Below are 27,623 nucleotides of genomic sequence, written 5' to 3' on the forward strand. Positions count from 1 at the left end.
TTTGATGCTTCTTGTTGTTGCCTGCTCCCATTTCCTTTATTTCAATTGGTAGCACAATACCAAAAACTATTCGATACAGAAACAATAGAATAGAAGGGAAAGCCATGTGGCTTTCTTTTCAGCATCATTCCCTTTTCCATATTTTTTGTTGTGAAGTGAAACCCTCAACAAGTGCTTGGAGCATTTGGGTGCATTCAATGGAGTGCACTCTCCATAAGGAATACTTGAACAAAAAACAAAACACAGAAGAAGTAGAACTAGAAGGAAACGCAGAAAAGACGCATAACAATAAAATGTGCATGGCCTTTGTTTGGGTATTGAGTTCTGATGGGTTTGCGCTGTTTCATTCATTCATTTATTGTGCAAAAGTTCAAGACATACATAAATAACTCGCATTTTCAAACCCCATTTTCAATAATAAGTCTTGAAGAAGAGAAAAATGTTTTTTATTGTTACTAAATTTCATTAGAGTTGAAAAGTATGAGTGGGATGAAAGCTAATGAAAAATAATGAAATCAATATTAATATAGAAAATCTAAATTACATTCTCTTACATATCCTCTCGAGCAAAGCGTAAGGTCTCCACCAAGCGTGTTAGAGGTTGATCACCCACACAGATCTTATAGATGACTGTGAATAATGGGAATCTATAGAAAATATATGAGCTTAAAATCAGAAAAACCTCATGTCAATAACTTACTTATCGGCTAGACCCTTCTTATCAAGCATTATGTGTACCAATTCGGCGGTAACTGGACCCAAGGGTTCATGACCAGCTATCAAAATGTGTTCCAATTCACTCAAAGGTTGTCCGGTTTTGACAAATGCCTCAGCCAATTTGCGATTACGATTGGCTAAACGAACAAAAAGTTAAAAATCTCTAGAGAAAAGTTTAAAAAATTCCTACCATAACAACTGGTAACCAAGTCAGAGATGCCACAAGCCTCAAAAAATGTGGCCATGCGACAACCAGGATAGAAAACATCCACAAATTGAAGAGTCTCCAGAAAACCGCGACGTATAATGCCAGCTTTGGTATTCTCATTCAGTTCCATGCCATCAGCACAGCCAGCACCAAATGCAATGATATTCTGAAAGCCAAAGGACGAAAATATTACAAGCATCCTGGCAGTTTTACAAATTTACCCTTAGGGTGGAGCAAATCTCCACACAATCAGCATCATCTGTGACAACCACACGAAATGTGGGCGACTTGAAAATTTCTTGCAGTAGACGGAAATATTTTTGATCCCGACAACCAATAGTACCCTCTACAAAGTTATCATTGGCTATCTCATGGGCCAAATTGCAGCCCACCAAAACAGAGCAGGGTATCTAAGAAGAAAAATGTAAAGGAACGTTATTCAAGGAAACCAACAGAGAGGGTTCTCTCTCTCAACCTTCAATTGCCTCATTATAATTTGTGAAATCAAAACAATTTGACCATCATCGCCGCGCTCGAAACCTTTTATAAGAGAAACTGCATGAGCCGTGGGCTTGACCTTACCCAGGAGAGTCTTGCAGCAACTGTTCACAAAGGTCGGTGGTATGGCAAAAATTAAAATATCAGCATCTCGAGCTGTTTTGACCACATCATCAACAGCCACCTGAAAAAAGAGATAGCTATTAATTAAAGTAATAACAGCAAATTGTCGTCCTTACTTACAATATTGGTTGGCAATACAAAATCCGGCATATACTTTACATTGATGTGCGTCGTGTTGATAATTTCCGTTAATTTTCGTCCGTCAACTATTTCCTCATAGACATACATATAAACGATGGGCTCCATATGCTGTGAATTGGCCACATTTCTTCCCACATTGCGGGCAATCGTTGTGGCCCAATTGCCAGAGCCGATTATACAAACGTTAATTCTATCCATTTTCGAATCAATGTGTAGCGAGTTTTGTGTGTACGTGTGTGTGGTGTGAGTGTGTCAAAATGTAAATGAATTAAAGCAAACACTAAAATACTGAATGATTGAAATGGAAGTGATAATGTTTTAAATTGAATGATGATAAACAAACAAAAAGCAATTCGCAAAATGTGATCAACGGGTATTCTAATTTATTTTAAAACTAAATTGCGGCACTAAGTTTCAGTCAAAAGTAAAAAGGGACAAAATAAACGTGTTTTTTCAATAGTGTGCTCAAAAGTATTGCTAAGTTTTGAGCCAGTATTGATTCACCGAGGTGGAAAATGAACAAACCATTGGTTTATTTTATTTGTTATACTATTTATTTACTGAGACATTTTATATTGAAATTAATATGGTTTACCATAAATTGTATTCCTTTTGCTCACGTTTTTGCTTTTGCGTTGAATGAATGGCGTTTTCCAGTGTTAGTCATTGCTATTTAACTCTACAGATACATTAGTTATCTGGCATCAACAAAACATTCTAAATGCAAGAATTCAATTTTTCGTAACAAGAGTCTTGTCAGTTAGAAAAGGTAAACAGGAAAACTTAGTGATTTATTGACCTTACCTAGTTGACCCAGTTAACTTTAACTGTTGATTCAAGTTTTAGCTTTACATTTCAGCACGTATCTTTGTTATTTTTAATCAAATTGTAACAAAATTGCATTGTATTGATTTTATTTTATATACATAATTATAATGCAATTGCTTTATAGAAAAACAAAAAAAACTCTTCTGTATTTCAGAGTCACTGTGAGAATGTTAATTCTTTGATTGTATTAACGCAATGACAATAGCCAAATTGGAATAATAGCCAAAAGGGCTTACAGTGGGTCAAAAGATGGTGAGCTCTTTTAAAATTTATTACTATTTTATATCGATTTACATATTCTGATGAAAAACTCACAGAGATATGCGCCAATTTATGTATAGTTTTTTTATTTTGATTGGCCAAATAGGGCTATGACTATCGTATTACCATATTGATTTCACAATTTGACCTTTTCCACTTTAAGCGTCCTTTTCTCTCTTTACTCCAGAGGAAGAGAGAGAGAGTGGGGGTCCAACTCTGTCGGTCCCTTGAAAATAATTGCACACGCATAATTCGACGTAAATATTGCTCGTATATTGTATGCACACACTTATATATGGTTTAATAGTACAAATATATATATATTGATTGAATGCTGGGCAAATAATTCATTTTCAAGGCAAAGACCAGAGAGATAAGCCCCAGTAACTGTAACAAAATAAGAGAAAAAATTACGCATACGTCACGTACGCCAAACTGGCTGGCAAATAATTAACTGTGGCCAGTTCGTTGGCCCTTTCAACTGCGTCTGCGTTTGCTTCTGCTACAGTTTCATCTACTGTGCAGTAAGAAGTTCTGCATTCAGCATTCGGCATTTGTATCCATTCCATTTCATAATTTTCGTATTTATTTTTTAATTACGCCCGCAAGTATTTAACCAACAAAAGTTGGATAAAAAATAAAACAAAACCCAAACTGAAACGAAACGAAACGAAGGAGAAAACAACAATGCGAAAATAAATAAAATATTAAATTGCCAGGCCGAAAGCCAAAGTGAAAGTTCTTCAGCCACTTGTCTCCCTCTCTTGCTCTCTCTCTCGCTCTCTCTATCGTTCTCTGTAAATCAATGTGCAAGAAAGTAAACACTTTTGGAAATTGCACGCCAACGTTGACGGCGATCCCAGCTGCTGGGATCCAGCCAGCCAGCCATCCGCTTGCCGGGCCGTTGCCGTTGCCACTTGCCACCAATCCTCCCCCTTCACGCCGCCATGCACTCGACTATGAAATCAAAATGGATGATGGGCAAAATGAAAATGGAATTTTTAATGAGTTGTGCTGCAAAGGCAAAGGCCAAAACGAACAGTTGGGCAAAAAAACAATGGCTAGTGAAATGACGATACTCATAGATACATATATAGAGAGTGAGAGAGACGGTCAGACGGTCGATGGTAGTCAAGTGGGTAGGTCGAAAACTCTTTAAAGGCGATGGGCATGAATGCAAATTTTAAGATAAAAAAAATAAAAGTAACATAGAAGCAAACTCTTTATGTATCCTTGCACTTGCTTTAACTTAAATCCCAAAAAAAAGGGTCATTAATATAGTTGATCGATGTCTTATGGCATTTTCTCTTGGACAATAAGAGAATCTTCGGTATATATATGCATACGTAAATCTTAATCTCTCAAGTATGTATGTAGTAAATTGAAATACAACTAAAGTTTACTAAGCCGCGCTATAAGTTTAACAGTGATTCTAAAATTCAAGTTTATATTTCACATACTCGTGGTACATTATAAAAAATAAGCAAAAGAAGTAAACTAAAAGAAAACATAAGAATCAAATTCTCACATCTGTTTGCTCAACAAAAAGAACAACAAAAAAAGTTCTTGGCATTAATTTCGGGGTTTTTATTTTTCGCTCTTACATAAAGAGAAAAAAGAAACTTAACATGGGGCCATTTCAGTTTCCGTTTTCTGCACATAAAGTTTTGTGCCACGCATTTTTATGCTTTCTGCATTATATTTGCTCTCTCCTCAACCACCCACTTTCTTTTTCTTTCTCTCTCTCTTCTTAAACACCCCAGCAACTTGTTTATATTTTATTACATTTCGAGCCAATAAAACTTGCCACCTTTTTCCAAAGAAAAACAGATATTTACTTGTATCGCACATATACCTAAATATGGACAGTAGAGGCCATGAAAATAGAACATCTTTGTTACGGTGTATCCTTTCAGGTGGCTGATTCTCAATAAAGTTGGATAAACATTATTTATTATTTATTAAATAATAACCCTAGTTTCTTTCATTATCAGTGCTGCTAGAGTATAAGGCTCAGAAGGAATAAAATGTGTTTCTACTTAGTATAATTATGTCCATATTCAGAGTTTAAAAAAGTTGGTTTTAAAAGTTTTAGGTAAATATCGATTTGTTTTTCACTAAAACTTTACTTAGTTATAAAATAAAAATTGATAAATTACCTTTAACTAAATATGAATATAAATTTGTGACCACTACTGTATATATTCATAACATATAAGCAAACGCCTTTAATTTTAGTATAGGAGTGAGTAGTGAATTGTGAGTGAGTGAGTGAGTGAGTGTTCAGCACTTACTCATATGTTCTGTAATACAAAGTTGAATCGTAAATAAAATTATTCCTTGATTTTGTTCAGCTGAAACGTGTTGGCGCCACACATTCTCTCACACACACACAGACACACCCACACATAGTGGAAATTGGCCAGATGCAAAACTTAATAAGAAATCAAAGCAAAAGGTTGGTAAAGCCAAATATCTTGTAATTTTCATGAGACTTACCATGGGTTTTAATTGTGGAGCGACCATCTCTTGATATAATTCTACGTATAGTTCATGTTTTGGCATTTACGCATCGCTGGCCATTAGATACGGAATGAAGTTGCCTGTCTGGTCTGGTGTTCTCTACTTTAAATGGCATTAAATTACGCGGCAAAGAAAGTTTTGTTTTTCGGTTGGGGGAAGGCCAAAAGTTTAAGGCACTGCGGAACGCTTTTTGGGATTCAAGTGGAAATCAGATACAGCGGTAGGGATACAAAGGCTCCATAGAGAACGAGAGGGCGAGGCGTGTGGCGAGGCCTTAGTCAACTTGTGCTGATTCTGAGTTCGTGCAAAAGGCAAAGGAGGCGGAGAGATGGAAAAATGGGGGCGGGGTTTAGCTTGGGCTGGCCTGGGCTAGGGTAGTTGCAGTGGAACCTATGCAAACTCGTAGTGCTATTGCATGCTAGGGTCTCTGTGTGAATGAAATCGAGATAAACTACTCACAATATTTACTTTTAATTGGAGAAGTTCAAAGAATAAACAAGAAAGAAATGCGGCAGTAAAAAAAGTTTTTTCCGCCCCCCCCTCTCCCCATCTTATCCACTCTCCTGTTGTTGTTCTACTTCATTGATTGGGTTTGGCACATGAAGACATAGAAGAAAGAAGGATATGGGAATGGTTTTTTCATTTTCCCCATTCACGCATACATAGTTTAATCCAAAGCCAAAGACCCAAAATTAATATTCCAACAACAACAGCAAGATTGTTGTTTTTGAATCTAATTTTAAAAGTTCAAAGCAAACTGAAAATGAAGAAGCGTCTGCAATTTTTAGCTTTTAATGTAAATGGTAATTAAAATATATAAGACCAAACGTCTGGCCAAGAAAGTGCCACGGGGCTTGGGTCTAAGTGCGTTGGGGTCACCTTTTAGCTCAGAGTGCTATGAGGTCACCTAAAGTTAATTGGATAAACTGGTCGGAGACGGCAAAATTTGTCAAGAGTTGTTGTTGTTTTTAAGTTACTTATTCAGTTTGAATTTTCTAGATAGATCCACATATAGTAAATAACTATCTCAACTAACTATGCAGACCATTTAAAGTATGCAAACTTTGCCGCCGCCGCTGCCGTCGCTCATTCGTAATAATTCCTGCGGCTTTCAGTACTCCGCATTCATATCTGTTGGCTGGTTCTGTTGCTGCTGCATCATCCTTGGTGGTGACCCAGCTGGGCGAACACCGAAACTGTGTCAACGGAGCCATTTTGCTACTTGCTCCCATTTTAACCATTTCTTTTTCCGCAACGTTGATGGCGACATAAATAGCAACGCTCGCTCTGGGCCTTCCCATGATGATGATCATCCTCATCACCATCATGTGGCATATTCTGTCGTCAATTTCCAGGTAACAGCCGACGGGCTCATAAATGTAAACTTCTTCTCAGCAACATGTATTCTGTGTTTTTTTTTTTTCGGCTAGTTACATGTAATTATGTCATTTGTGCCTGAAGCATGAAAAGAGTATGAAGGATTCCCTTAGGCATGCGTGAAATTTTCCTCTTTTCGAGTTGATTGCCAATTTAATCGGCTCAGCCATTTGGCTTGTATGAAAAAAGTAAGGCAAACAGGCTTTATGATTCTTGTTGTGTAGGGGCGTGGCATATGTTAATGTTAATTTATTTGCGCACTGAAAAGAAAAAATCGTTGGCAAAAGCAAACAAATTTAGATATCTCATGCATATCTTTTTGGCATGTCCTTGTCCTTGGTCCTGCTTTTGCTTCTGCCTCATAATTTGAAAACGTGCTGGGCATATACTTAATGGCTCAATATGTAAAATAAAAAAATTGATTATGTTCTCATATGATTTACGAGTAGAATGAGTTTTGAATATTAACAAAAATTGTGTAAAAAATTTAAACTTCTGAAAATTATTAGGAAAAAAATCCCTAACAGAATGAAAGTTATCATTTATTAAGTTTTGTTGTTCAAGGGTTTTATTAAAACGAATGAAATATACATTAAAATAAGATATAATAGTTTCTGATTTATTTTTGTTTTGCTATGGCTCAACATCCGCATTTGGGTCGCACCATCATTTTCATCGTTTTATAGGAATAGGTCGTACCACGAAAATTATGCCAATATATCCCTTTCTCTGCCATAGAGTTATCATACTTCCCGCGTAATAGTTTCCAAACAGATTGCTGAAAGAGATTAAAAAAATAAATATATATATATACGACAACTTGAAATTAAGCTGCATTATGTAATTATACCTATAAGCACAATCGGTATACCACCAACCACCTAGGCGTTCAAGAGCACAATTCCGACTTGAATGTGAATCGTTATCTTTATCATAAGTCGTGAACTTTTGACCCTTGTGATGAGTTAATGAATCTCTGGCATCTCCAGTAGGGGTTCCTAGTTTCGTCATTTTGTACATAATATTCTCATTTTCAATGTAAAAATCGTCATATTGAGCGAAACGAGTGACCCCATCGAAATCCTCCAAATGAATTTATAATTCATGGGTTTGGGATTTTGTAATGGAATGAAGTTTATCGAGTCCTATGAAGAAATCACCGGACAGGTCTCCGAAGCCTCTTTTGTATTCCGTCCAATTCCTAAAGAAATTCAGGTTCACATTTGAACGACTGGCAATTACAGTCCAACCTGCTCCCGCAATTTTAGCATCGCACAGAACGGGAAACGGATCGAGACCCGGAAGGCTGACATTGAATACCCCTTCTTTTCCAAACTGACGTGGACAGGATGTTAAAATAACTGTTTCATTTACGTCTTTGTTTTCCAGTAAGCTGTTTTGGGGTTTATTTGTATATTTCAATTTATATTTTTTTTTTTGGTTTGTCACAATTTGTATACTCACTTATCATTCGGTGTATTCCTTTTCTCCCTTAAAACTACATTTGATTGAAGTGTACGGCACTCACTAATGGCGAGAAATAGGAATGCAAAATAAAGGCAACACGCTTTCATGGTGGCGGTCGGATTATTACTAACTTAGGTTGGACAATCGCGGATATATGTATGTACATACATTCCCAAAAACCAAGATAATGTTGCATTGAAAATTTTATTCATTTAACGATGACCTTGGCACCAGTCATTTAAAACATTTTTGATTTCGACTCTTGCATATACAGTATAACCTCTATGTAACAAATCTATAGGCAACTATTAGTTTTTCTTCAAGGATCTTAACGCTAAATTCGTTAGGTTGACTCTTCGTTGTAACGATGTTCGTTATATCCAGGTTTCACTGTACATATATATGCTCTCCATGTATACACTAGGGTGTCCCTGACAAACAAAAAAAGTGATGTGCGAAAATTTTAGTCCTCAGTGATCAACATCAACTGCCATTACCAGATGTGTCTTCCTGGGGGAAAGACTTTTATTTTTTAGCATTAATCAATGCAAGCGAAATAACTCGTTAAATATATAACTTTATTTGAAACTAACATCCCAAGTCAGTGACTTAAAAAATAACTTGTATATATGTATATAGCAAAAATGTTAAGATAAAATTGGAATTTCCGCTCGTTCAGCTTGATTCTGTTCTGGAATTTTATAAAGCAAGCGAATTAAATAGTATTTCTTAATTATTAATACAACTTCATGTATTGGGTTGCTCTCGAATACCGCCTTATCACTATATAGCGCCATAAAAACCACAAAATTTTTTAATTTTTGTTTTTTTTTTTTTTCTTTTGCCTAATCTCTTTTTAAAGCAGTTTTAAAATGTTATTGACACATTATCCAAAATATAAAGATATATATAGTATATTTTACTCATCGAAATCTCTACATCACAAGAGCTTGTTTATTAGGAATTGACGTACAACAAATATACTTGTCCTATTGACTAAAAAACTATGTATTAGCAGATGTCATTTCGAATACAATTGCATACTTTTTAGATCAAACTTCACTAAAGAATGCTGGAATCCTTGGCAGCAGGTTTAATTGGGTTTTTGTTACAAATTGTTTTAGTAAACTAACACCAGCAAAGAAAAAAAAGAACCATAAATTAGCCCCGGAAAATACACATGGGAAGAAAAACAGAGAAATGAGCATCACACATAGCACAACGCGAAGCAACATGCTCTTTTCGCTCGAGTCTCCTGTCTTTTTTTGTTTTCCTGAGTTTTCGTTTTTTTTTTTTTTTTTCACCGACCTCCATTTTGCCTGTTTTTCCCTTTCTGCTTTTCACATTTTTCACCATATGCAGCTACTGTTTGCTTAGTTCACATGAAGTCAGTTGTTAAATTGTTGGCGGCATTTCTGAGGTTTGCATTCGCTGCTCACTCACCCACCAACTCACTGTTTGCCATTGGGTGGTGGCACTTTTTGTGGGTTTGCTTGCCTTACATAGAAATATACCATATTATACATATTTCTGCACTCGTGTGTGTTGAAAGTTTTTGGCTTAAATATTTCTTTTAGTAAGTTTTACTTGAAAAATTTTCATGCTTTAAATTTTTATTTTTTGTTCCAAGTTGACTTGAACAATTTCAAGTATCTGATGTGTGTGTGTATGTGTGTGTGTGTGGGTGTAGAGAACATGGTAAAAAGGTCATTATCCCACCTTTATGCCAAGTTATTTATATCGTGTCTAAGCTGTTTTTATCATCAAAGAAAGATGAGTTTTTTACCGTTTTTTTCCTCCCAGCCACAAGACGTTCTACATTCTTAAAGCAAGAACTTCTGACAAAACAATATGATGTAAATTTAATCATTTACTTTAAATCATATTTATTTTTTTGCAGGCGTGCCTAAATGACATATTTATGTAGAGAAAACTAATATACAATCCTCATGACTTTTGCTCCAGAATTATATATAACTTTTGCTCATATTTCACTAAAATAAACTTAAGCAATTTTAACTTCTTTTTGCAAAACGATTTATATATATAGTACGTATATACGTATATATTTCTTCTTTTTACTGCTTATGAATTTATAAGAGAAACTTTTACATTTTCGCAAATCATTTTTAACACCTGCGGCGGGTTAAAGTTCAGTTCAGGGCTTCAGTCAACGTGAAAAACTTTGCAAATTAGAAGCAAGCAAGTTCGCATATTTTGTATTTATATTTCGCTCAACGAACATTTTCATTCAAAATGAGTTAAACGGCTGTGTTAATGCCTTAATAATAGAGCAGAAATCCGAAAAAGGTCCGGAATATATGTATATATATATTTAGGCCATCAGAGCAAAGAAAACCAAGGAGAAGGAGAAAAAATGGAACAAAAACTAAATAAAACATGCTCATGAAAACTTAATGCGTGTCCTGTTCCAAAACCCCCATCGCAACCCCAACTGAGATATGCATGGTGTTAGGTCAAAGTGAACCAGTTGAGATGCTGCTGACCATAAGCAAATGGCCAAAAGATTTATGGCCAAGTAATCGACAGAGCCAATCCCATAAATCGCATACAGTTCGAATGTCAAATGGCAAGCAAAAGCAAATGGCAAATGGCAAAAACAAAGCCAAACAAAAACCTTTAGGTGAAAGTGAACTTTCCCAAACCAAAGAAAACAAAAAGGTTAGCCAATTAAAAGTATTGTTAATTGCTTTTCTTACATAGGTCTGATAACATTACATATATGTATGTCTGTACATACATATACATATCTCTTAGATAAATACATATATCACTTTATATAGAAAAGCCATGTGCGAGGGTTGTTTAAGAAATAACAAAAAGTTAAGAAGGGCTGCTGGAACAGCCCTTTTTGATTTTTCTTGTCTGAAAATCTGTTTTAATAAGTAATAAGAGAACATAATGTTTTCAATGATATATTGTTTTTTTTTTAATTCCATCATCAGTATTTATTGACTCAGTGTTAAAAGTTGTATATGAATTTATACAACCTTCTAGTTTGTAGCTAAATATAGCTGTTTTTGGCTAAAGAAGATCTGTTAAATTTAGAGTTAGTGTTGGAAACGGCTTAAATATGCAATGTGCCTAATTTTGGATAATATTTTAAATACCTTTCGCTTTCATAATACTTCTTCTAAAAACAGATTTGAATGTCTCAATCCAATACTTACATTATAAAGTTTAAGTAGTCAGTACTAAGTTATCTTAATTAACTTAATCAGCTTAATTGGATTTAAAAGAGCACTGAGTTATAATTTCTTGGTCCTATTACTCTACCCATAGTAGAAGTAATTGTGCTTTAACTTTGTCCATACCTACAAGGTGCCCCTCGCGTCTATATATATGTACTTTTGTAGGTATATAAATCAAGCCAGTAAATTTTATTTCTTGTCTAATACATAAGTAAATATTCATTTCGCATTTGATCAAATACAGTAGGTGTAGCTTTATTTTGCTTTAGTTCGAAACCATTGTGAACCTTGACATTTCGGTATTGGCAATATAAATATTCAAATCTAAATTAAGGGACTTATTAATAAATTAACTCAAGAATATAAGTTTTTGGTGTAACATTTTTGGATTCTTCGAGGGTAGGGATAATGAAAAGAGCATTGTTAGAGTTTTAAAAAGTTATGCAAAGAGTTTCAATTGTAATATTTTCATATGTTTCTTAGGAGTTAAACTTTGTCTTTTGTTTGTTTCTTTATATTACTTGTTATTGTGCACCTGGATTTTGTTGATTTTCATGTTCGAATTTTAATGTTTTTCAAATGATACATTATGGGGTTGTTACTCAAAGTTTGCATGTTAATTTAAGCAGGTGCATTTAATGGGTAAAATAGATCTAAGACATTATAAAACTTTTACGTAGGAAATGTGTTTTCTAAAAGTAATTGAAATGGTCGAAGGAAAAAAGGGGGAAATGCAGTTAATTACATATGCCGTTAACAAGAGATAGAATGGCGCAAGCCATTAACAAGGTAACTAACCCTAGGGTTGTTTGCTCAGTTTCCTTCTTTCTTTCCTATCACATTATACAGTTAATTATATAAAAATATATTTGTGTGTATATATGTATTTGGTTGTTTGCTACATAATTACTCCTCAGATTTCATTGTTTTGGGGCCCAAAAACCATTTTGTGGGTCGCGTTGTCGATGTCGATGATGTTGTTCATGTTGTCCATGTGTGACTTTTGGGTTGTAAGAAGCTTTCGTCTTGGCCGCAAACTTGTAATTAATTTGAAAGCAAACATGGTCCTATGATGTGGTTACCGTTAGCCCACACACACACACACACACACACTTAGCTCCTGCTTGTCGTAAAAGGCCAACATATGCAAGAGACGAGAACGAGCGAGTGACTGAGAGTCCCTTTTAAGCTCATTAGAACAAACCATTAAATGGACCATGCCAAAAGCCTCAATTTGACTCCCTCAAAAATTTTCTTAAAAAGGCCCCCAAAATGGAATTTAAGGCTATCGCTTGGCAAATAAATTAGGCAAAGCTGGCGTTAAAATCTGCTTGAACTGACCGCATCACAGCATTCTGCCCCTCCACCCACATACTGTTTAACGCCCACTTCTTGAATTAAACTTTTAAAACTGTCAAAATTATCTTGGGCAAGGCAAAAACTTTTCATTCTCGGCCTTTTGACCAAAACAACACAAATAAAAAAAAAAAAAGATTTACTCTTGACACATTTAATTAAAATGCGTTGAAAAGCACAAAAAATAGATATATATATATATATATACTATGTAGGGGAGATATTTGCACATATAGCCACGTCCATTAAAAGCAAAACTGACCAAATGAGTTTGATGTAACTTTTTTGTTACAACGTAAAAATTGTTTGCACTTTTCTTTTTTTTTTTTTTGTGCTTCTCTCCGAAATGTTTGCAAATCTGCTTGAGATTTGCCAAAAGCTTACGAAACTTTTTCATTATATACCATATATTTGTTTTATTTTTTTCTCTCTCTCGTTTTCGGTCGAAATGTTTTATCCTTTAGTTATTTTATTGTAATTTTCCAACAGTTGAACGAAAAGTTCTTTTTTATTTTTTGGTTTAATAAGCTTAATTTTGAATTTACTCTTCTCTGGTTTTTCAGTGGTTAAAAGGGTATTTTCATTCCATTTTCATTTTGACCAACTATTTAAAGCAGTCAGCTTCAACTGCTCGGTAAAGAGGGTGAAAGTGGAAAGAAAGAGTGTTATGGCGTATACATTCTTTTATGTCTATATGTTCTGTCTGAAAAATTTGTAGTATTCTTTGCATAGATTGAATTGAAAATTTTGCTGATATTTTCAAAAAAGAAATTCCGAGAATATGTAACTGAGGAGAGCTCCTCATTGATATCTTTGGATTTCTGTCATTGACATCAGTTTGCCATAATTATGAGGTTTTTCGTTGTTTGTGTTACATGTCATATACATGACAAGAAAAACAAGGCTAAGAAAACACTACAACACAACGAAAAAGAAGAAGTTGACAAATTAATTGGCTAAACAATTTGCATTGGTATTAATGGGTGTGATTTCTTGAGGCAAAACTGATGTATACACATATAAATATGTATGTATTGTTCATATACATACATACATACATACACATATAACGTAGGTAATTAACTTAATGATAAAGAGGTTGTCCCCAGGCAGCTTTTGTGTTAGTTGTCCGAGAAAGAAAACCTCAAATGACAACACTCATTAGCTTAAAAAGAAAAAACAACAACAACAACTGAAATTGTTTGGCAAATGATGAATATGTTTAATTTCTGCTTTTATTTGTATATATTGTATGACATAAATGACCAGAAGGTCACAGAGAGGAGCAGCAAGAGGTGAAGAACACGACGACTGAAGGGAGATGATATTTTACCCTAGGCACACATTTTTCGTTTTGTCCTGTAATTGCATATTTGACGATGCTTTTGCTGCTGCTGTTGGTGATTATGATGATGATTAAGCTGCTGCTGATGATGATGATGAGCATACATATTACAATTACTAAAATATCCAGCTGTGCTTGCTCACTGGACACTCATCTCTCTCTGTCTCTCTGTTTGATGTCGTCGCCAGAGTTTACTGGTTGGAAATAAATAGAATGCCAAGTTTTAGTGTCTAATTAAAAGCCTCGCAGACAAACTGCCCCCTGTTAATTTATGTATGTCCAACAAGACCAAGAACAAGACCAAGACGTAACTGCTGTAGAGATTGACTGACTGTATGTGTAATTTATTTCAATGTACCAAAAGTATTCATCATAAAAAACATCTGTGGCCAAAAGATTTGTTTAAATGATGACAGAATCAAATGAATAATAAAGTTTACACAGGTAAACCGAAAATCAAAATAGGCTTTGCCAAGTCAGTTAGTTTTCATACAGGAATCACAACAAAAATAAACAACACAAAGTTTAAGAACAAATCTGAAAAGTTAAAAAATTTCGAGTAATTTTCTGCAGTGAACAAATTTTTGTAGTATGGCCGATCCAGATTTCGATGACTTGGATGTAACTACCCCGTCACCAATTGGTGGCTCAAATAATATTAATTTGAATAACGAACGCTTGGACTGCGAGCATCTAGGTAAGTTTTATAAAACAATCAATTCAAAAAACCTTTTCCAAACAAAAATCTATCTAGATGATATCACCGAAAAATGGGTTGATCCGAATAGGCCCGCTTTTGTTACAGTGCTTTTCCGATTTTTTGGCAATATTTTTGGTGAGCTTCAAGCAAAAATAAAACTCAAGAATTTGTCTAATCCTACTTTTCTTTCCTTTCAGTCGACGTCTTCAGGGCAGTTTTCTCCTAAGTAAGAAATTCCTGTGAAATTCCACAATAAACAACATACTATGCCTCCTTAAGGTTTCAGTCTTAATAAATTCACTCGTAACAACATAGTTGATAGTGTTTTACTTATAGCTAGGAGCATACGTTATTGGTGTATCGAGGACAAACCAGTTGAGCTCAAAAATGTAGTGCAAGACATTGAAATCTGCATTTTCTAGTGGCAAAAAACCATTTAAGAAACACACATTACGAAAAAGGCTAGATTGCTGAATAATCGTCACCATTTAGGGTAGGATCACATATTTGAAAATCTAATATAAAAAGGGTCAAGACAAATTTTAAACACTAATCTGGCGAAAAAAAAAACCTAGATTTAGCTGTTAATTTCTTATTTATCAATAACCAAGAAAGATTATTTCGGAACCAAGTACAAGAATCGCAGCTGTCTTGGACTCTTCTAACCCAAGTAAATAAACAAAATTTGTTTTGTTGCTTGTTTTTGTTTTTTTTTTTTTATAGACAATAGATATCATCGTGAACGGGTATACTACAGTAACAACTTCTGCTATCAATTTTCGCTAGAATTTCAGAGATTTCATGGAGAAATTTCTCCAAATTATTAGGATCACGAAAGACATCTTGATCAACAATTAGATTCTGTTCATCCCAGATTTTCCAGCGTCTCATACTTTTGATGACATCGCCACAGAAATCACGTCGTTTACTCTTATGTTTTGCCAGTATTTTGTCAATCTGTTTACGTCGTTTCTCTAAAAAAGAAATCTTGAATTAAAGTTAATCATTTTGAAAATAATTTCAACTTACTTTCGGCTAGATTGGTATAAACTTCCCGAGCCTTCTTATCACGCTGGGATTCCTCATACAATTCAATGATCTTGAACATGCGTCGATCCAGATCTTTGGTATGATGCAATACCTGATCGGGTTGCGGCCTACATAGACCCATAAAGTTGGGCCCGTAATAGGGAACCTCTGTGTAACGGGAATTTAAAGTAAAACGCTGACGTTGACCTCTCACATCGGTCATGCGTTTGGCCATAAATGCCCGCACCCGACCATTGTGAAAGCGGAAGTTCAGACTGGCCAACAATTTTTCGACACGTGAAAGACAACTAAATACGGAGAGAAATAATCATCTACTTCGACGAGAAGTTACCTACTTTTCCGACTTACTTGGAATTCCGTATAGAATAAACACCAGGTATGGAGTGGGTGCGCAACAAATGATGCAATTTGAAGGCCACACAGTTCAACAAATCCTCGGCAGCACCCACCTGCATGCGCCTCAGGCTATGCATATCGTGAACCGTTTGACGTATGAACCAACCACGGAATAGGGCTTGAATTTTAATGGCTGCCTTATGAAAACGTTCTTCTATGCGTTGCTGCAACATATTTTCAATCATTCGAAAATAGGATTTCCTTACCATAGTACCACGCCACCAACTTTGAATGGTAATGGCCGCTTTGGTGCGTTTATTAAACAACTGACGAAAGCGTCGTGCACGCCAGTAGCTTTGTATGGAGCGGGCAGCCTTAAACTGTATATAATCAAAGAGCAGCAATGATGTGCTGGGAATCGACAGACCAGGCATTAAAGGTATAGGAAGAATAAATGATGTTAGCTTTACTTTTGTATGTTACACTAATTACAACTGAAAGTGAGTCAATGCAGGAGGTAGGCAAAATCAGAAAGACCGTTCAGATGAAACCAACCAAAGACTGAATAAAAACTGAGAGGCAAGCATAATAATTAAAAGGTTAAAGGTTAATGTTCGACTGTATAGTAGATGTCATATGGAAGATTATCGAGTTGTGTCTTATTGGGAATTCAAGAATTTCGCAAAAAAGGCGAAGTTATACATATTTAAGCAAAGCATCATCTCAACTGCAAGGCCTCGAATCAGGGGAGAAACGCACAAGCTATCAGAGAATGACTCAAGTGCGTTACTCATACGCCACAGTGGCCTAGCGTACTCACCGTGACAATGTTGACTTTAACGACGAACCATCTAGCTCACTTTCACCTTCCACTATGTCCAAGAAGTCGCTCCTAAAATCATGAACAGGTATAATGTAAATGGTTAAACTTATGCGAACACTCACACGTGCTCCTCACTTGGTGGAACTGTTTGGCGGCGGGTGTTGCACATCATAGCCAAGTTACCCCGAAACATCTTTGACATTGGTGGGGGATGTTGTTTTAAATGTTTTCTGTTGTCTGTATTTTTTTTTTTTTTTTTTTTTTTTTTTTGTTTATTGTTTTTGTGTATAAGGAGAGTCAAACTAAAATAAAAAGTATTCCGAATCTTGACACACGTGACAGACATTTCATGGGCTTATTTCTTTGCCCTTTTGTTTATCATCTTTCGGTCCGTCCCTCCGCCGCATAATAATTTATGTTGGCTCGATTATTTCGGCATAAATCTTTGGCACATTTTAGGCGACATATTTTATTTTGGTTTTCTGTATCAACATGTTACAACAGTCTTATCGCTTGCGCCAGAGCCATATTAAAGGATGAAATTTATGAGGTCCTTTTGTATGCTGCTATGCCAAAGCCTGCGGGCACTTTCCACCCTGAATACAATAAATTTCGTTTCATCTAAAAGTTGCATTTAATTGAATTGTATTCCGGAATATCTATATATCTCTCTCTGTTTCTCTATCACTATTTCACTCTAGTCACGTTCCTTGAGGGGGTTCAGGTTGCGTTTGACCCATTTATGATGACGATGTCCTTGGAATTCTTGAGAGGGTGGCAAGCATCATCTCATTTGGCAACTGTATGTAATTTGTGCCTAATGCTGACAAATGGCAAATTGCATTTGTATGGTCCAAAGGTCAAGTTGCGGTTACCTTCTCGCTGCTCATTCTACTCGACGGATGCAGTTGCGCTATGGCCATAAATTTTATAACATTTTGCTTGCTGCCTTACCCTCAATAGGGAAATGTCATTATGGCAGCGGGGTTAAGAGAGAGTGAGCGAGAGATTCCACTTTAAATGAAAATCAATAATAACCTACATTTCAGGGAATGTAGTAGGTTTTTTTTTTTTTTTTTTTTGGGTGATATACCCTCTTGTCCTGTCCTTTTTTCGCCACACTGCTATTGCTCATTATGCGCCACAAATGAACCACACACAAACAACGGAAATGAGTCGGAAATTCTCATTTATGGCGCCCTTGACGCCATTTGCAGTTGCCACACACACACACACACACACACACACACACACACACTATCTATTCGCCAGGCAGGCTGACAAGTTGGCATTGCTTTCTGATTCCGTTTCTGATTGTACAAGCCATGAGATTTATGTCCTCCCTCCAGATATTGACAATGACAATGATGATGATGATGACGATGATGATACTCTGCTCCTGCTCATGATGTTGGAAATGGACATGGTTGAGGACTCTTTTGTGGTATACCCATCTCTCATTATGACCCAGTCGCTGATATTTGTCTATTGTTTAAGACAGAGACCCAGAAATATTGGGGCGGACAACAGAACAACAGGAAACCTATAAAATATTGTTATCAATGTTGTATGAAAGTTTTCTAAATATTTTCAATATGTTGCTTGAATTTAAAGTATTAAGCCAAAGCAAAAGCCTTTCCTATTCTTTATACCAGCATTTTGGTTAGCATTGTTCCCCATTATGGCCTTATAGAAAATTTCTGTAAATTAGTTTTTACACCTGACTGCATTTCACTTGAGGCAAAAGCAGTTTCATTCTAGTCTGAACCCTCGACAGTAGTTGTACAGCCCTGCTTGTAAAAATATGTCCAGCTTGCGTGTTTTTTGTTATCTATTCGAAAAAGGAGTTTTATTATATCCAAGCAAATTCTTTGACCATTTTGCTTTCAACCCAAGCTCCTGTAATCTAAAACTTTTCACCTTTCGTTTCTGTATGGCAATTCTATCACCTTTACTAAAAATATAATCTTCCTGCTTCAAACGGGCAAAACAATTTTTATACCTCCTTATATGCCCATCACTGTACTTACATGTATGCCTATACATGGGTTGGTTGATCAGGCGATGCGTAAACTAATTTAATCGGCCTGCCAGGCAGCATTCAACCTGGGAATGATTCTTGTTTTTAATTGTAATCCAATCAAAAATGTTTAAGACACGATGTCTGTGTCTAGACTTCAAACTAAGGGAGTCCTTCCATTCGCTGTGTCAGCATCTTAAATTTTCCTTGGGTAAATATTGAAACTGGCAACAAGGGAGATGGTTGGGGAATGGAATGGGTGTAACAACAACAACATTTTATGACTGTGAAAAAAGGACGCCTAAATCTAATTTGAAAAGTACTAACCCGTAACGAAGCATGGCCCATATATCAAAAGCGACACAAACACACACACACACCTATTTCGAGGTATGTGCTTTGGTGTGTGTGATTCTTGGAAGACGGTAAATTTACGAGCTAAGCCCTCCCCCATTTAAAGCAACGCCCCAATAATTTTTTTCTTTGCCCATAAAATCTGTCTAATTTTACTTGAGATATAGACACTAAGTAAACCGAACTTTATCTATCATATAATATGGAATTCTAGATTTACATTTGAAATTGATTTCTTCATTTTATCACACTAAATCAGAAATGAACAATCCCATAAACTCTGGGGAAAAATTAAATAAATAAATAAATATATACAAAAGTCCGATATTTTTTCTTCTTCATTTCGCGTTCCAACAAAAAACAAAAAGGAGTTCTTTATAACCTTCAAAATTGTTTCATCTAAGTGGTTCTTAATTGTTTGCCTTTTATATTTTCAATATTTTCCTTTTTTGGACGAAATTTACTTTTCAAGAAGAGAAAAACGAATCCTAGTTCGAGAAAAGAATTGAGAACAGCAAGCGAGGTCATTTAAGTAAGTTTGAAAAGTATAAAAAAACAATATATCTAACAGATTTTGAGTCGACTTCAGCTAGGGTGTTGAAACATATCCACAAAAAAAAAAAGGCAACAAATTGTACTTTACCACCATAAACAGATACAAAACGCGAAACGAGAGAGGGATATAATATATATATGGAACATTTACCCATCGGACAAACAATAAATATCAAACGTTCGGACGGACGCATACACCAGGTGATTGTTACGTCCAAGAATATCGAACACGATTCCATAACCACCGAATGGACTGAGGGTAAAATCATAAGAGGCAAAGAGATATCCATGAATATTGTATTGGCCCTTAACGAGGGTTTGCTTAAGAACTTATCTACCGAAATGGCTGCAACCACGTTGGGAGCCGGTGTCGGCGAAGCAGCCGTGGGTAAGGATACCGATACATGTCGCAAGTCATTGATTTATAATAATTTTTGTCCTCCTCATGGAGGAGGACGTCTACGTGGACCAGGCAATAAACTACCGCCGCGTCGCAATAGTCTAGCAGCCAGAAAGACTCAATCGATGATTATGACACGTCCAGGTGAAGGGGGTGGTGCTGCACGTGTATCAGAGAATAACACAAAGCAATCAAAGAGTAAGATTTCTAATGTTGCATTCTCCAACTAAGATCCTAGCTAATCCTAATTTAAACAGCTGGGAATCTGCGCTGCTCCAGTGTAGTGCGTGAAGTGGAACGCATGAAGGAAGAACGTGAACGACGACGTCAATTGCAGGCCGAGCAGCGTCAGGAGAAGAGAGCCCTAATGAGACGAGATCCGGGTAATCCCAGATGGGAGGTTGCCTTGATGGTACGTCAATATCGTGATACACTCGCCTTCAAGCCGCTGCGTAGCCTAAGTCCCCGTGGAGCTCGAGTTCAACAGATCACTGTCTGTGTGCGCAAACGTCCGATGAGTCGCTGCGAGCTACACCATAAAAATCTCGATGTCATTTCGGTACCTAGTCCGGACTCGTTGGTGGTGCACGAATTGCGCCACAAGGTGGACCTCACCAAGTTTCTGGAGCATCATAAATTCCGTTTCGATTACACATTCGATGAACAGTGCTCCAATAAGTTGGTCTATGATCACACAGCACGACCCTTGATACGTACAATGTTTGAGGGTGGCAATGCCACTTGCTTTGCCTATGGACAAACGGGCAGTGGCAAGACGCACACCATGGGTGGTGAATTTTTGGGTAAGGTTCAAGATTGCAGCACTGGAATCTATGCAATGGCCGCCAACGATGTGTTCGTTGAAATGGCCAAACCGGAATATCGCAAAATGAATGCCGTGATAACTTGCAGTTTCTTTGAGATTTATGGCACCAAGGTTTACGATCTACTCCATCCGGATAAGCCGATGCTGCGTGTCCTTGAGGATGGCAATCAGCAGATGGTGGTCGTTGGCCTTACCGAAATGGCTGTCACCAAAGTGGATGATGTCCTTGAGCTAATAGAGTTGGGCAACAAAGAGCGCACTTCGGGCAAGACTTCGGCCAATTCTAAATCATCGCGTTCACATGCTGTCTTTCAGATAAGTCTCTACATGGGAGATTCCATTCATGGCAAGTGCTCGTTTGTGGATCTGGCTGGTAATGAACGTGGGGCCGACACCAAGACAGCAAATCGTCAAACCCGTATCGAGGGAGCGGAAATCAATAAATCACTATTGGCGCTCAAGGAATGCATTCGCGCATTGAGTCGCGGTTCTAGTCACTTGCCCTTCCGTGGATCAAAACTCACCCAAGTTCTTCGTGATTCCTTTGTGGGTGGAAAACGTAACAAGACCTGTATGATTGCCATGATAGCCCCCCGGACTGACCTCAGTGGAACACACTCTCAACACCCTACGCTACGCAGATCGTGTTAAAGAACTAATAGCCAAAGATGAGGAAACCGTTAATGCGCCCATGGCCGAGGAGTCAAATGATGTATACGAAGATTTCGATGTGGAAATGGATGACTTGCAAATGGAGGAGAACGGAGATAGTCCAAGATCCAATTTCTCCGAAGCCGAACCCGATGAGAATAACCCAGCGGACGATGGTAATTCCATTGCCACAGTTTCCGATTTCGATTTGAGTACCAGCTGTGATGAAAATATCGAAATGAATCCCGATTTCAGCAATGTGCTGTCGAACAATCGTCCACCGATTAAACTCTCCCAGGTGATGGTACAACATCGTGTGCTCAATGAATATCTGGAGAATTTCGTGCGAAACTTTAAGGATTTGGAGACTCCCTCGAATCAGCATAATCCCCAGCTAAATAATTATTTGGAGAATGCCGATCCAACATTCCATGAGCTCATCACTTTGGTTACTTACACCCGAGACATGATCTTGAATTTTAATTCTCAACGGATTTTATCGACTTTACAGGCCGATCCGAAGACGGATGATAATAATCAGGCCGCCTAAAAAGATAAATAGTAATTTTTCCCCATCTGCTTTATATACATACATATATTTATTTTCTATATATTAGTTTCGTAAGAGTCTCAGACGATGTGTGTGTCTTGAGCTCACAGAAAATTCGATAAACGCAGTTAATAAAATTCTGTTTTTTTGGGGAACCTTAAAATACAACCGAAAGCACCAAAACCCTTGTTCTTCATTGGATCGCTCAAGTTTCACTTTAAGTCACCCAGGTGAAATAAAAAACTTTTGCGCCACTTTTTATATTGCCCAACATGGAGCAGAACACAAAAAAAGTAGTAAGCAACTTGCCAACGGTTTTACCCCTCACTTTCAACCGTCCTGATACAAATTTATGAGCGACCAAAGTGTAATCAAGACTCCAAGAGAAAAGAAATACACAACAATAAAGCAACAAAAACTGAGAGTGGGGGACGGAAAAAGGGATCAGGTTTATTTGTTAACTTGGTTAACTTGCTAGAATTCCCTGTATCAAGAAAAACTGTTAAAAAAAACAACTCCCTTAAACTGCCATAAAGGGCAAGAAAAACTTTAGATAGATACAATAGTTATACAAACACATTGATTTAGTTAGTGCAATTTTCTGATTTCGTTTATTTGCAAGGTAAGCCGTTTAATAGCAATATCATCAAATTCGTTCCAATAAGAATCCTGTATTTCTAGTGGAATGAAGCGTATCCACATTTCATCGAAAATTAACTGATAAAACTGTTGAATGGGGCGATTCGAAATGACGGCAACATTTTCAAAGTTCTTGTGGGTCCCCTGCCTGGTCCAATTGAGTGATCCAGTCATAACAAAGCCTGTTCGTGACCAGAGTCGTGTATACCAATGCTTCTGATCCTGATCCAGTTCTAGAATCCTTGGCTCTCCATCGATAATGGCAAACTTATGATGCAGCACAAATCCCGAGGACTCCAAACGTATTGGTATACCCAATTTAAATAGACAGTATGTAATTGAACCGCGCATACGAATCATTTGGCCATCGGTAACAATTCGCACATTAACACCACGTAGCCAGGCGTTCTCCAGGGCTATATACATATCTATATGCGAGATGGCCAGTTGGGCCACATCAATGGAATGTTTGGCATTATACAAATACCTTATCAGACGATTGATGCGACATTGTTCGCAGTATTTACGACCACAATGAAGTTTGGTATGAATGCCTTCCTCATTATAATTGAATTGCTGTTCATTGAAGATTATAACATCAGCTTGAGCCGGTTCATTGTAGATCCAAAGCCAAAGAAAATACAGTTTGTAGCTGCAACTATAAATCACAGACGCAAAGATTGAACATAATTTATTTATAAAAAAAGGGATTTTAATAAAACTGTTGGTAGCTGTCCTCATTTTTTCTGACGGTAAATGTCAGCTGTTGTTTGCCCTCCAGTGTTGCCAATTAGCTTTGTAAATGACTGATTTGCCATTCTCACTTTGTTAGCCTTAGTTTTGCAAACTAGCCGTGAAAGTTTACAATACTGTTCGCACGAACCTCAGTAATAAAACGCCATATGTGTAGTCAGCTGGCAGCACTGAATTCCCAGGGCTGCACTATGCACATCCAACGAAACGTATCTAATTTGAAACATTGGAATGAAACACTGATGAAAATTGTTTACAAATACTTCGTTAACTTTAAGTGTTTGTGTTGTTCACAGAAAAATATATTTGCCATGAAAAGTGTCAATTCCCATAGTGAAGGGAATGATAATAATGATGATGATGCTACCCAACCGCAATCTGCTGTAGACAATTTCCTAGCTAAATGTGAAATTTTCCCCAGATGCTGCCTGCTGCCTGAAAATTGCAACTAATTCCTTGAGAAAGAGAGAGGAGACCAAAAAGGCGACACCAAAGCCAAATCAGTTACGTTGTAAACTTTTGCTAAACTGAAACTTGTACGAAAAATCCTCCCTCCACACCTCTTTCTCTACGTTTTCCTCTTTCTAGATTTGCAAAAACTTTAAAATTAGTTAAGTTGGAGAAGAAGAAGCCCCAAAGCCAGAAAGAGAGAGAGATACTTACCAATAATCCGAACCGTAAATGTGAACAAACAAATTTATCTCTGCGAATTGCGACTTCTGCTCATGTGATGGCTCACATTTGAATGCAGTGAACGCCGCATTTTGGGCCAACAACTTCTTGGCTTTGATGTGGCTGGCCTCATGGAAAAGTTTTCTTCAAACTTTCAATCAAATTAGTCTATCCTACACTCTCCTGGCCAAAAAAAAAAATTCTGCAGTTTTCTAATAGATGTTAATTATTTTTACTACAAGATACATACATACATAGATACATACTTAGTGTGCGAGAAAGAGGAAGTGCTTAGCTCTTTAGCTAAAAGTGAAAGCACATTTTAGCAATTTGATGCAAGAAGCAAAAGGACAATTCGCTTTTACCTCTCTCTTTCACTGCGGAATGTGTAGCATAACAAAAAAGTAAACTTTGTTGCTTTTTCTTTTTATATATTTTTTCCTTTTTTTTTATCTTGGTTTTCTTTGGTTCTTCTTCTCTTGTGGGTTTAGGATTTTTAGCCAGAGCCAAAGCACTGCAGTGGCAAAGAATTTAAGAGCAGCAGCATCCGACTGAGCAAGAAGAAGGGGGCTGGCGGTGTGTTCAGGGGTCGTCGACGTGATGGGTAAGGGTAACTCGAAGCAAAACACTTAAGTTTTAACCCAAATTGTTGCCAACAAAGCGGTTTGTCTAACATTCTTTTGAGAAAATTTTGTGAAAAAGTGTTTGCAGCCAACGAGACACACACACGAAAAACATACCAGTGTGTGTGTGTGTGTGTGTTTGTAGAGAAAGCTGTGAACACCCAAAGAGTAAACATGGCATCTTATAGAAGGAGGAACTGGTAGCCGAAGCTGAAACAGACCCAGATACTATGTATATCCATGGCTGAGTAACAATAAACGTTTGTGGCAACCCAAAAAGACATGGATATGGTGAAAAATGAATTGCTAAAGGGGTTTCTAGTTGTAAATCAAAAAAATCTAGATTGTTATCAAAAATGAAGAAACCCTAGAGCTCAATGTTGTAAATCGTAGCTCCTCTTAAGGTGTCTTTGTAGGCTAAAAACAAGAATAACAATTGTATCTTTCCATAGATACAATAGCTCTTGGTTTGAACAAAACTCGAAGTCTATTAGTCCTCTATTAGTCGAACTTTAATAGTCGATTTCCAACACTTTAACACTACTTTAAGATTACTATCTGTTAGTTACTCCTTAATGAAATCGTTTTTCTTTTTATTTCGACTCCTTTTGAGTCTACGTCTGCGTTTGTAAATACGCAAAAGCAGCTGAAATGCATTTGTGGAAAAGGAATTTTTCCTTATCCCTTCCCTTTTTTTTAGTGTTTGAAAATGCACTTGTAATGAATTACTTAAGTCCAGTAACTGGATTTCATTTAAGCTTGAAATTGAAAAGTCGCTGCTGTCAAAGTATCTAAAAAGACAATGACAGCAAAAAAAACGTTGGGCTAGATAAACGATAAATGAAATTTCAACTAATATTCCAGCCCTTTGACGATTTCGGGGGCTGGGGTCTGGCTTTTGGGCCCGTCTGCCTCTGCTGCTAGCGACATGTTGACCTTAAAAAAAAATAAACTTGACGTGTTCAAATGTTGCAAAACAACTCGAGGGCTTTCGACTTGAGCACTTTTTTTCATCTCTCTTTCTCTTCTCTTTCCTATTTGGATGCACTACACTCTAACCCGTATTGCCCCGTCCCGGACACACCTTTAAGCCCACTAACGTGTGCTTTTTCCTCCCTAACATTTGGTCTCTGTTTGACGCACATGAAGTGCCGCACTTGAAATATGCTTTTTTGCCTCTGGCCAAAGGCAGAGAGCGATGCAGAAGGTACATAACATAGGTGAGAGGTGTGGAAAATGTGCTTTAACAAGTGTCACTTATGCTTTAGCTACTATGAAATATGCAAACCCTATAAACATAGCCTCCCCTCTCTCTCTCTCTCTCTCTCTCTCTCTCTCTCTGTCTATGTGTGAGTGGAAAAACTATGAGGCATGTTGTTGAGATTGCATTTTGTGGTGTGAAAATGAGTGGGAGGAGGTAAATCAATGCCGACTATTAGAGTGGAATATATATTTAGAGAGGCACAAAAGGATGCCTTGGTATGAGGATGTAATTAATTTGTGCAACGTGACAATTTGAGCGGAAGAGCAAAAGTGAAAATTACAAATTACGTAAAGTCTTTCTCTCTGTGTGCCTCTCCCTTTGAGGATAACCCGTCTTTAAATATAGGCTATATCTATTAGTACAATTCCAAGCCAATTGTCCAAACCAGTCAAAATATGTAATTCTACATCCCTCGAGAGTACAAGCAAAGAGAAACGGAGAGCACGAGCAAGAGCGAGAGAGAGAGAGAGAGAGAGTTAAGGAGTAGCAGATAACCATTTAATATGCGAACCTTTTTCGTGCTTGAAATTTCCGAAAAGCCATTGACCCTTAGGGATTTTGCTATAAATATTAAACCAACGCTTGAAAACTGGCCCAAAATTCTCCTCCCTTCCAGCCAGCCCCTCGACACAAGAAGGCCATGCCCCAAATACAAGCAAGTACAAGAGAATATTTAATATATATTTTATATAAATTTAAGACCGTCAATTCCCTAGACATTTAAATAACCAACTCGCTACTACAAAATGGCTTCTATTAATATTTAAGCCACGTTAAAGAGTTTTGCTTTAAAGCCAACAAAATAAAATTCCTTTTCCTAGAGGTGAGGCATAGCGGAAAGGAATCCTCCTATTAATTAGCATTTTACCGCAATCAAACGTAAAAGTTGGCAATGAAATATTTATTTCTGTAAAATGGCAGCGTTTTACTACTCTGCATCATTACAATCTCCGAACCTCTGCACAGTTTTCCCAACGGGGGAAAAGCTGGGGCTAAGATTAACTCAGATTTAACTCAGCAAGTTAGAGGAAGAACGAATATCTCGGCGTGTGTGTGTGTGTGTGTGTGCTACTTAAATATGTAATTCAATTGGTACTAATCAGAGAGCTGTGCCTTGCCATATTCCTCAGAGGAAAAGACCTGAGATATTATTATTCTAAGGATTGGCTTAAGGGCGTCAGCTAAATTTCCAAGAATCGGTCAAAAGTTGTTGAGAGAAATCTTTAAAAGCAGTTTATTAAACCACATGAAATTCATAATTTTTTGGATTGAGTTACTCCAGCTCAGGTGATTGATTACGTTAAAGTGATAGTTGATTTAATTTCATATCTTTGGATACGAAGATTTCTCT

The 27,623-nt window shown here is 36.9% G+C and overlaps 4 protein-coding genes and 1 pseudogene across 5 annotated transcripts; 2 read left to right on the plus strand and 3 right to left on the minus strand.

Moving 5' to 3' along the window:
- Window positions 1-430: 430 nt before the first annotated feature.
- On the minus strand, window positions 431-1,994 carry Gpdh2 (Glycerol-3-phosphate dehydrogenase 2). The gene is made up of 7 exons (XM_068290635.1): window positions 1,667-1,994; window positions 1,401-1,607; window positions 1,147-1,335; window positions 908-1,091; window positions 701-854; window positions 555-647; window positions 431-496 (listed from the first exon to the last, which is right to left on the minus strand). The coding sequence occupies exons 1-7, from the start codon at window positions 1,883-1,885 to the stop codon at window positions 466-468; spliced, it is 1,077 nt and encodes a 358-aa protein (XP_068146736.1). The 5' UTR covers window positions 1,886-1,994; the 3' UTR covers window positions 431-465.
- Window positions 1,995-7,316: 5,322 nt separating this feature from the next.
- On the minus strand, window positions 7,317-9,457 carry LOC137577884 (ficolin-1 pseudogene; annotated as a pseudogene).
- A 5,066-nt stretch (window positions 9,458-14,523) lies between these two features.
- Window positions 14,524-15,070, plus strand: LOC137577792 (uncharacterized). The gene is made up of 3 exons (XM_068291338.1): window positions 14,524-14,753; window positions 14,811-14,891; window positions 14,954-15,070. The coding sequence occupies exons 1-3, from the start codon at window positions 14,648-14,650 to the stop codon at window positions 14,980-14,982; spliced, it is 216 nt and encodes a 71-aa protein (XP_068147439.1). The 5' UTR covers window positions 14,524-14,647; the 3' UTR covers window positions 14,983-15,070.
- Window positions 15,071-15,446: 376 nt separating this feature from the next.
- On the minus strand, window positions 15,447-17,280 carry LOC137577162 (uncharacterized). 2 transcript variants are annotated; one of them, XM_068290558.1, is made up of 5 exons: window positions 17,094-17,280; window positions 16,963-17,034; window positions 16,155-16,553; window positions 15,786-16,093; window positions 15,447-15,730 (listed from the first exon to the last, which is right to left on the minus strand). In XM_068290558.1, the coding sequence occupies exons 1-5, from the start codon at window positions 17,165-17,167 to the stop codon at window positions 15,474-15,476; spliced, it is 1,110 nt and encodes a 369-aa protein (XP_068146659.1). In that variant the 5' UTR covers window positions 17,168-17,280; the 3' UTR covers window positions 15,447-15,473. The 2 variants fall into 2 exon arrangements, with proteins under 2 accessions (XP_068146659.1, XP_068146658.1); XM_068290557.1 differs by having other exon boundaries at window positions 17,088-17,280.
- A 2,308-nt stretch (window positions 17,281-19,588) lies between these two features.
- Window positions 19,589-22,495, plus strand: Klp59D (Kinesin-like protein at 59D). Its single transcript, XM_068291277.1, is given in 5 exon segments — window positions 19,589-19,871; window positions 19,995-20,282; window positions 20,346-20,492; window positions 20,552-21,711; window positions 21,713-22,495. Coding segments are annotated over 4 exon segments (2,166 nt in total). The 5' UTR covers window positions 19,589-19,871; window positions 19,995-20,032; the 3' UTR covers window positions 22,322-22,495.
- The last annotated feature ends 5,128 nt before the right edge of the window (window positions 22,496-27,623 follow it).

Source organism: Drosophila tropicalis, unplaced genomic scaffold (genome assembly GCF_018151085.1).
Source record: "Drosophila tropicalis isolate 14030-0801.00 unplaced genomic scaffold, ASM1815108v1 contig_593, whole genome shotgun sequence".
In the NCBI taxonomy this organism is placed as follows: Eukaryota; Metazoa; Arthropoda; class Insecta; order Diptera; family Drosophilidae; genus Drosophila; species Drosophila tropicalis.

Excerpts from the sequence above, each read along its gene's own strand:
- Gpdh2 (XM_068290635.1), bottom strand. The coding sequence starts at position 1,885 with ATGGATAGAATTAACGTTTGTATAATCGGCTCTGGCAATTGGGCCACA. Across the intron at positions 1,608-1,666 it reads TTGTATTGCCAACCAATATT|GTGGCTGTTGATGATGTGGT; the intron begins GTAAGTAAGGAC and ends CTCTTTTTTCAG. Across the intron at positions 497-554 it reads CGCTTTGCTCGAGAGGATAT|CTTTCATCCCACTCATACTT; the intron begins GTAAGAGAATGT and ends ATTTTTCATTAG.
- LOC137577792 (XM_068291338.1), top strand. The coding sequence starts at position 14,648 with ATGGCCGATCCAGATTTCGATGACTTGGATGTAACTACCCCGTCACCA. Across the intron at positions 14,754-14,810 it reads CTTGGACTGCGAGCATCTAG|ATGATATCACCGAAAAATGG; the intron begins GTAAGTTTTATA and ends AAATCTATCTAG. Across the intron at positions 14,892-14,953 it reads ATTTTTTGGCAATATTTTTG|TCGACGTCTTCAGGGCAGTT; the intron begins GTGAGCTTCAAG and ends CTTTCCTTTCAG.
- LOC137577162 (XM_068290557.1), bottom strand. The coding sequence starts at position 17,167 with ATGTCAAAGATGTTTCGGGGTAACTTGGCTATGATGTGCAACACCCGC. Across the intron at positions 17,035-17,087 it reads CCACCAAGTGAGGAGCACGT|GAGCGACTTCTTGGACATAG; the intron begins GTGAGTGTTCGC and ends TCATGATTTTAG. Across the intron at positions 16,554-16,962 it reads TTAAAGTCAACATTGTCACG|CACATCATTGCTGCTCTTTG; the intron begins GTGAGTACGCTA and ends GTCGATTCCCAG.